The 10,032-nt window shown below is 43.4% G+C and overlaps 1 protein-coding gene across 1 annotated transcript in view; it reads left to right on the top strand.

The window, feature by feature from the left end:
• The window catches only part of LOC128704137 (serine-rich adhesin for platelets-like), a 268,281-nt gene extending 265,365 nt beyond the window's left edge, over positions 1 to 2,916 (top strand). The window contains exon 6 of the mRNA XM_070099125.1: positions 1 to 2,916. This exon is cut by the window's left edge and continues 319 nt beyond it. Coding sequence (XP_069955226.1) covers positions 1 to 774 — 774 coding nt within the window. The 3' untranslated portion in view covers positions 775 to 2,916.
• Positions 2,917 to 10,032: the final 7,116 nt, after the last annotated feature.

Raw genomic sequence — 10,032 nt, forward strand, 5'->3', positions numbered from 1 at the left:
AGTGTCGAGGAGGAAGAAGAGGAGTCGAGTGCCTCAGGGTCTACAAGTGATGCTGTCACTCAGTCAACGTCTGCAGCATCTTACATAAAGCAGGTAGAACCCATCTTCCTGCGGTGTCCTAAGAGAGTCGAGGAAAACCTAGCTGCCTCTCACTCCTTCGTCAGATCCCGTGAGGAAGGAGTAAATCACAGCCTCCTCACAGGCGCCTCCCCCACCACCACTCGGCTGGATACTCGCACCACCGCTGGTGATGAACTTCAAGTACGACTCAATGCCATACTCCACTCCAGTCGACGCCTAAGTGACGTGTATTGCAGACGCACGTCCACTAGTAGCCCAGGGACGAGATTCTTCGAGGACGAGATGGCCTCGTCATCTCTCTCGGAGTTGTCCTCTAGTCCTCAGCTCAATTTCTCCTGTGATCGTCTCGGTACTCCAACTTTCGACTCCTGGAGTCATTACGAAGAACCTTCGAACCCACATTTGCCTCTAGCCTGTGACACTAGTGCTTACTCGCTCCCTGATATCCCCAGCGCTGCATTCCAACTTCCAGCCTTGGATGCTGGGGATTCTGCTTCTCTCAACCTCAGAAGAGACCAGTCTGAGTGCCACTCCACCAAGCCTGAACCCGAGGTCCAACTTCAACGAACAAACTCTTCCATCTACCCGAAGCCTCCACGCTGCTCCATTTTTACTATCAGTGGCACTCTCGCCGACCCCTTCGGCACTAGTGCCAAGTACTCTCTCAGAAGTCTGTCAACGGCTCACTTCTAGTTCATATCTAGTTAGCTCTCCTGGAAGGATTAGTTTAGGATTGTGTCAGTAATCTAGAGATGAGGAGGATTGTGTTAACTCGTGATTTTAGTGCCATAGAAAATCTACTATTGATAACTAATATTTTTGTATCCAGTCGATGCATGTAACTTGTCTGTATCTTGCAAGAGTTGGCTGCTACAGTAGTGTGAAGTGCTAGTAGGAGCAAGGAAATGTTACATGTCTTCCAAGATATGGAGCGAAGTGTATCTGTAACTTGTGGGACACAACTTGCAGTGTATGTATCTTGTGGGACACAACTTGCAGTGTATGTAACTTGTGGGACACAGCTTGCAGTGTACCTGTATGTTGTAGGTCACAACCTGCAGTGTATCTATATCTTGCAAGACACGACTCGCAATGAATTCGTATGTTGCAAGAAACGAACAGCAGTGACGTGCTAGTAAAGACATGGATTGACAATCCACGTCTTTCTGGGTGCAATGTTGTTTGATTTTTGACCACCTAGGCCAAAAAGTCAATCACATCTCTTTGAGATGCAATTTAACGAAGAACCCAACCCACTCTCCTAATCCAACCCACTTACATAATCCAACCCATTTGTATAACCCACTCGTATAACCCTACCTGAATCTTACGTGGCGAAATATATCTAAATCTGATTCTAATATTAAACTTCCCAGGATGCCACCCACAACAGTCAACCAACTTTCATGGCAGGTGTGAACAGTGGCAGAGGGGTGTGTAAGAAGACTTGCATTACGTCTTGTCTAGCCCGGGAATCGAGCCCTGACTCTCTTTTGGTTGTGAGATGGAATGTTTTCAAACTGATGTAAAGGTGAGAGTAGCCAGAGAAAAGCAGAAAGTCATGGGCACCGATTAGTGACACTCAGATCACTGTGTCCAGCACCACATGTAAGTCAGTGGTCACTGCTGCCGTGGTCCTTCACAGTGACACTCAGATCACTGTGTCCAGCACCACATGTAAGTCAGTGGTCACTGCTGCCGTGGTCCTTCACAGTGACACTCAGATCACTGTGTCCAGCACCACATGTAAATCAGTGGTCACTGCTGCCGTGGTCCTTCACAGTGACACTCAGATCACTGTGTCCAGCACCACATATAAGTCAGTGGTCACTGCTGCCGTGGTCCTTCACAGTGACACTCAGATCACTGTGTCCAGCACCACATATAAGTCAGTGGTCACTGCTGCCGTGGTCCTTCACAGTGACACTCAGATCAATGTGTACAGCACGAGTTTTGACTGTGACACATTCCTGTCATGTCTATGACACATCTCCGTCACGTCTACGAGACATCCCTGTCACGTCTTCCCTTACATTTTATGACACCTTAATCCGCCTTCATTACTTCCTAGAATTACGTCTACACACATATGCTAATTCATAACCAGTGTTTGACCCAATATATCTATCCAGTTCATATCACTGCAACATATCTATCCAATACATATCACTACAACATATCACTGCAGCATGTTTGTGGCGTATCTTGCTGGCATTTAGTTCAGCAAGCCGCAGTTTCTGACCGTATGAGGTCAGCAACAGTCTTAACTGGTCACAGACCTGGCTAATTACTAGCGGATGGAGGGTCAAGCTTACATCATGACAATATTACGGAGACTCTGGAAGGAAAGCAGACCGCAGATGTTGTTTACACGTGCCACACACACACACACAGCCAGGAGCTAGACTCGACCCCTGCAACGCAAATAGGTGACTACGTGTGTGAATAATGCATACGTATGCACCAATATTCTTCGCCATTGTGGTTTGAATTAATATATCCAAGCGAATGAAAGACTTACCATATTATGTGATACCACTACTCTTATCTACTATGGTAAGTATATTTTCCTCCTAAACCCTCATCCTTTTCCTCTTCCTATTATCACCACTCGTTTTCAATTCTGAAAAAAATCGTCTTTAGTATTCTCTTTCTAGCTCTGCTGAATAATATTTGTGATGTTGGTATATATATTATATATATACACACGCCTGGAACTAAGGTTGGTACCATAAAAACAATGGACCAGTGGTAAGGGAGGCCTGGTCAATGTATGCCTGAGTTAACGTATGTACAGGGAAGGTCTGGCGAATGTTGGCGCAAGTTACCATAAATAATAGCAAGGAACACGTTCCTTGCTATTATTTCTCTAGGTATGTGTTCATAAGTCAGTCACAGAGTGAGAATTAAACAAGATACAACCACTTCCCGCTACTGACCAATCACAGGGACCTAAACAAGATACAACTACTTCCCGCTACTAACCAATTACATGGACCTAAATAAGATACAACCACTTCCCGCTACTGACCAATCACTGGGACCTAAACAAGATACAACCACTACCAGTTACTGTTCTGTTCTGTTGTAGATTCGCGGGTATAATCGCCTGGCCCGGGCCTTTTCCAAGAGGTGGCCCGGCCTTGGCTCCCTGTCGAGGGAGTATCTCAGACCAATATCTGCCATGGGAGGAGGTCAGGTACCTCTTCGTCTTGTGGGACCAGCTGTCCCCAGGTCTAGCCCCATCCCCCGACCCCACAGGGTTCGGAGGGAGAAGCTAGGCACCTTGGGCTGCCACAAACCCCGCCCACACTGGGCTCAAAGAGTGTGGCAGCTGCACAGCAGCAGACGATGCCAGGAGGTGGAAAGGCAGCAAGCACTACAGGATCCTTTTGGAGTCATACCCCAGCTTTGGGCATTAAGCCCGAGCGTTGGGAAAGCTCAAGAATGCCTCTTGCTGTGTGTGTTGCTGCTGCTACTACTACACTTGTCCGTTGCACTCTCTATCTACCAGCTATTGACCAATCATAGATGTTTCACAAATAACTCAAGCTTAGGAGAAGAAAGTTTACACGACGTCTCGAACCCTCCTCGACCCATTATGAAACTTAATTATGATCCAGGAGGGAATACAACGTCTTTTAAAGTTTCCTCTCTGACGTTTGGGTTAATTAAGAAGCGTTGCTGCGAGTGATATTCCTGAGTCAGGGATCAATTCTGAGTCCACCAGGTGATCACTAGAAAATAGGTCAACAATCACTAGAAACTAGGTCAATAAATGACTATAAATTAGGTCAATAAATACTCACAACACAATTTTTCATTAAAATAGGCAAAAATTGTATCAATTCTTTATAAGGTAAATTTAGGTAAGAATTATCATGGTATGACCCTTCTAAGGGAAGGATTCTTTGATGCTGGTTTGAAGCGCTCTTGATCCTTGGGTTTAGAGGTAATCTTGCCTTCCTTGGAGCGAATCTCATTATCTCTCATTCTCTCGGCTATATATTAGTCAATGCTGTGAGAGGCACGTGATTGGTCAGTGCATTGTAAGAGGCTGGTAAAACAAGGGCTGTGATTGGCCAGTGCCCTGTGAGAGGCTGGTAACGTAAAGGCTGTGATTGGTCAGTGCCCCGTGAGAGGCTGGTAACGTAAAGGCTGTGATTGGTCAGTGCCCCGTGAGAGGCTGGTAACGTAAAGGCTGTGATTGGTCAGTGCCCCGTGAGAGGCTGGTAACGTAAAGGCTGTGATTGGTCAGTGCCCCGTGAGAGGCTGGTAACGTAAAGGCTGTGATTGGTCAGTGCCCCGTGAGAGGCTGGTACAGCAAAGGCTGTGACTGATTAGTGACCTGTGAGAACCTCATGGAGCAACGGTTGTGATTAGTCAGTGACCTGAGAGAGGCTAGTGAAACAAGGGCCAAAACCAAGCCAGAAGCTCGTAAATCAATACTTCTAATTGGCCAATACTCTACTAATATCGTACTTATTGTACAATGGACTGGGATTGGCTGTTCAGTGGTGTAGTTTACACCTGACTCACCTTATCAGAGCCTGAAGCTAATCCACTCTCAGTATATACATACTGAGAGTGCAGTCTCTCAGTAGATATATAACTTATAATTTTTAAATGGGTGGAGGGGTACGCCAGAGGAATACCTCGGTCAGATGACCAAACGCTACAGCTGCGGGTTATCATATAACTAAGACTCGCGTCAGGAAACACTTGTTCTGTTTCCTGACAAACCTAACCTTCTCTCAGTATACATACACTGAGTATTCTCTCAGTATATACACACTGAAAGGTGCATTCTCTCAGTATATACACACTAAGAGAAGCATTCTCTCAGTATAAATACACTGAGAGGAGCATTCTCTCAGTATAAGTACACTGAGAGGAGTATTCTCTCAGTGTACAAACCTTGAGAGCTTACTTTAATTAAAATACTCTTGACTGGTGTTGAACAGGTGACATGCAGCCTTAATGACCCATAGAGTAGATGACAGGTTACGAACCCAAATCAACCAACCCACCAACCACCTATAGTTACCATGGTACCACCTTCCAGCGCCTAGGGCTCCAACTCAGCCCATTTTAGTGAGATATAGTAAATAGTGAACACCTTAAAGTCACAGTCTACACACATTTTTTTTTTAGATTTTTAAGAAATAGCTAATACAAAAACATTGTGTTAGTTGAGAGTCCTAGAGAGACTGTGTTAGCCTTAATGGACCATTTTTTGAATAGCTGGTATTTTTCAAATTTTTCTCGTGACATAATTTTTTGAGTAAGAGACAGTAGAGGTTTTATAATGGTAGTGAGCAGGAGTAAATAGTTTTATACTGTGACAGTCTTTTATTCCAGAGATCCTTTCATGTTGATTCTGTGTGTCGTAAACAATAGAACAGTAGAGACAGAATTCCTTGTGGTATTTAATGAAGGAGTTGATTCATTTAATAATAATATTAATAATAATAATAATTATTATTATTATTATTTTTACATGTACAATGTATACAGACCATAGCTGACATTAATGACATACTACTATACAGAGAGCCGCTTGTTATGCAGAGCATTTCAGGGCAATTCAGGTCAATTTTGTCCCCAGGATGCGACCCACTCCAGTCGACTAACACACAGGAACCCATTTTATTGATAGGTGAATATGGACAACAGGTGACTTAAGGAAACTCGTCCTAATGTCCTAATGTTTCCACCCGTGCCGGGGATCGAATCACGGACCTCAATGTATGAGCCAAGTGTTCTAACAATCGAGCTAAGAGACACCTCAGTTAGCTCATTTAATAAGGTGACTGTTTCATGAGTTAGCTGGTTTAATGCAAGACTTGAATGATAGTCACACACAACTCAGAACTTTTATTGTAGAAAGTGTTGGTATAAAGTGGCTTCCTTCCACAGAAGCTGAAGTTCAAATTCCCCAGAAACTGGGCTTAATTTTCCCAGAAACTGGGGTTCAATTTTCCCAGAAGCTGAGGTTCAATTTCCCCAGAATCTGGGCTTCATTTCTCCTAATTCTGGGGTCACTTTCTACATGCTGGTGGAGTCAGTAGACAGTGGTGAGGTAAGTCACTATCTCACAGTACAGTCACTACCCACCAAGATTCACTGACTGCTGAGAATATATATATATATATATATATATATATATATATATATATATATATATATATATATATATATATATATATATATATATATATATATACCTGATGACACTGTGCTCTTGGGAGATTCTGAAGAGAAGTTGCAGAGATTGGTGGATGAATTTGGTAGGGTGTGCAAAAGAAGAAAATTAAAGGTGAATACAGGAAAGAGTAAGGTTATGAGGATAACAAAAAGATTAGGTGATGAAAGATTGAATATCAGATTGGAGGGAGAGAGTATGGAGGAGGTGAACGTATTCAGATATTTGGGAGTGGACGTGTCAGCGGATGGGTCTATGAAAGATGAGGTGAATCATAGAATTGATGAGGGAAAAAGAGTGAGTGGTGCACTTAGGAGTCTGTGGAGACAAAGAACTTTGTCCTTGGAGGCAAAGAGGGGAATGTATGAGAGTATAGTTTTACCAACGCTCTTATATGGGTGTGAAGCGTGGGTGATGAATGTTGCAGCGAGGAGAAGGCTGGAGGCAGTGGAGATGTCATGTCTGAGGGCAATGTGTGGTGTGAATATAATGCAGAGAATTCGTAGTTTGGAAGTTAGGAGGAGGTGCGGGATTACCAAAACTGTTGTCCAGAGGGCTGAGGAAGGGTTGTTGAGGTGGTTCGGACATGTAGAGAGAATGGAGCGAAACAGAATGACTTCAAGAGTGTATCAGTCTGTAGTGGAAGGAAGGCGGGGTAGGGGTCGGCCTAGGAAAGGTTGGAGGGAGGGGGTAAAGGAGGTTTTGTGTGCGAGGGGCTTGGACTTCCAGCAGGCATGCGTGAGCGTGTTTGATAGGAGTGAATGGAGACAAATGGTTTTTAATACTTGACGTGCTGTTGGAGTGTGAGCAAAGTAACATTTATGAAGGGATTCAGGGAAACCGGCAGGCCGGACTTGAGTCCTGGAGATGGGAAGTACAGTGCCTGCACTCTGAAGGAGGGGTGTTAATGTTGCAGTTTAAAAACTGTAGTGTAAAGCACCCTTCTGGCAAGACAGTGATGGAGTGAATGATGGTGAAAGTTTTTCTTTTTCGGGCCACCCTGCCTTGGTGGGAATCGGCCAGTGTGATAATAAAAAAAAATAAATATATATATATATATATATAATATATATATAATATATATAATATATATATATAATATATATATAATATATATATATATATATATATATATATATATATATATATATATATATATATATATATATATATATATATATATATATATATATATATATATATATACCTATTCTTTTTGGTGCTCTCTTCAATTGCACTCATCTATCTTTTACTCTCACTGTAGCTACAATTAAAAAAATGATCCGATATATCTATGGCGCCTTTATAAACATGCCCATCTTGAAGTTTACCCATCAGTCTTTTTTCAACCAATACATAATCCAGCAAACTACTGAAGTTACACATTATATTGACTTGCTTCGGTTAATTTATCACATTATCACGCAGGAGTAATTTAATGTATAGCATTCATAAAAACTATATATAAAATTCTTTCGCTCTGATTTCGTCAATATCTACATACCTGGTTTCTTTTCCCGGGTCCTGGAAGGCAGGGTTCGATACGGCGTACTGTCAGCGGTCCTGTAAAACCCAACAACAACAACAAATCATCATGTGAGTCAAGAGCTCTCAATGATAATATTAGATTCAGTAATAATCAAGAGTCAAGCTAACTGTCATAAGTCAACCTTAGCAATTCAGTCAGCAGTAAGGAAAGACTCCCAGTTGTTAATTTTTATGCCTAAGTCAACATAGTTGAAAATTAGACACATGTGCAACATCTGATATCTTTATTGTAGACTTTTCGCCATCCAGTGGCTTTATAAATACAAATTCGAGAACACAATTGGAAAACAGTAGACCCATATACAGAAGATGAAGTAATCGATTATGTCCTCGAATATGTATTGGTAAAGCCACTGGATGGCGAAACGTCTACAATAAAGGTACCCAGATATTGCACCTGTACTAATTTTCACCTTGTCGATATTGTATATTGCACCATTCATATTCAACATAGTTGCTAGGAAGGTGACAACAAGAGCAGATGCAGCCCTGCCAGTAGACTCCTGCTTAGATCCATCAGTGTATGTAACTTGTCTTAAATTATTGCTAGCACTTAAGCGAGAAGGTTTTTGTTGAGCAGTGGCTTTTGTAAGTGATGAGCTTCCTGGGAGGAGCTTACAGGTATGTGATATTAAACGATTACAGCTTCCCTGGAGGAGTGCAATGATCCTGTTGTCTATGGCGGAGCGGTTCATGCAGATTATGGAATATAACGACCTCCTCTCCCTCTACACGTTGCATGCTGGAAGCCTCTCCCTCGACAGGCTGCATGCTGGAAGCCTCTCCCTCGACACGCCGCTGCATGCTGAAAGCCTCTCCCTCGACACACTGCATGCTGGAAGCCTCTCCCTCGACAGGCTGCAAACTGGAAGCTTCTCCCTCATCATACTGCAAGCTGGCAGCCTCCTCACCACACTGTATGCTGGAAGCCTCCTCTCCCTCACCACACTGCATGCTGGAAGCCTCCTCTCCATCACACTGCATGCTGGAAGCCTCCTCTCCCTCACCACACTGCATGCTGGAAGCCTCCCCACCATACTGTATGCTGGAAGCCTCCTCTCCCTCACCACGCTGCATGCTGGAGGCCTCCTTTCCCTCACCACACTGCATGCTGGAAGCCTCCTCTCCTTCACTTCAACACCACACTGGGGTTTCATAAGGTGTGCCGCATGGTATTAAATCCTCTTCACGGAGGATCTAATCTGTCTTGTGGTAAGCTGCCTTTCCATGCTCGGTAATTAGTCGGTGAAGATCGCTGGAGGAGGAGAGGAAGAGGAGAAAGAGGAGGAGGAGGAGGATATCAGCAACTTAGCATCCATACACAATAAGCCACTCAGGGAATGAGCACATTTACCTCCCCATCTTTCCTCTTTGGAGGACCACCTCTTCTCGTTGGAGGACCACCTCTTCTCCTTGGAGGACCACCTCTTCTCCTTGAAGTGCCACACCTCCATCTGTACTCTCTGGAGTAGCATCTCTGCTCCTCCCAACTACTCATCTCTGGCCTCGACCCCTCAAAAATGTCACGAAACTTACAATTAAGAATAACGTCAGTGCTCTCAAGGCCTCCTCCCCCCCCCACTACCCTTCACGCGTCGTGGACACCCATAAGACGATCATTATACATCAAGACTCCCAGTAACCAGCGACGTCACTCCGTCAGACATCATTCAATATTACATGAATCACTCACTTCCTCAAAATAATCGATATTATTATATAACCTGTAATTATTTTAATTATCATTATTATTGTTATTTTGAAAATTACTATTATTATTATTTTATTATTATTATTATTATTATTATTATTATTAAGAAAAAGAAAAAGAAGAAAGAGAAAAAGAAAAAAAGAGGTAAACCCGTAGAGAGTCACACGGCACCTGGAAAATGGAATTTTACTTCAGAAAACAAATGGAATGTAACTAATTCCTTGGATCAAGAACCCTTCAACGAACTCAACTCGCTCACAGACTAACAACACATACGCACACAGGAAGCAGGATCCATGCATAGCTTTAAGAAGAGCTATGACAGAGCTCATAGAGCAGGGAGAGTAGACCTAGTAACGACCAGTGAAGAGGCGGGGCCAGGAGCTATGACTCGATCCCTGCAACCAAAATTAGGTGAGTACAATTAGGTGAACCCCCCCCCCCCCACAGAGATGGGACACAGAAACAAGGGGTCACAATTGGAAGC

Source organism: Cherax quadricarinatus, chromosome 66 (assembly GCF_038502225.1).
Source record: "Cherax quadricarinatus isolate ZL_2023a chromosome 66, ASM3850222v1, whole genome shotgun sequence".
NCBI lineage: Eukaryota > Metazoa > Arthropoda > Malacostraca > Decapoda > Parastacidae > Cherax > Cherax quadricarinatus.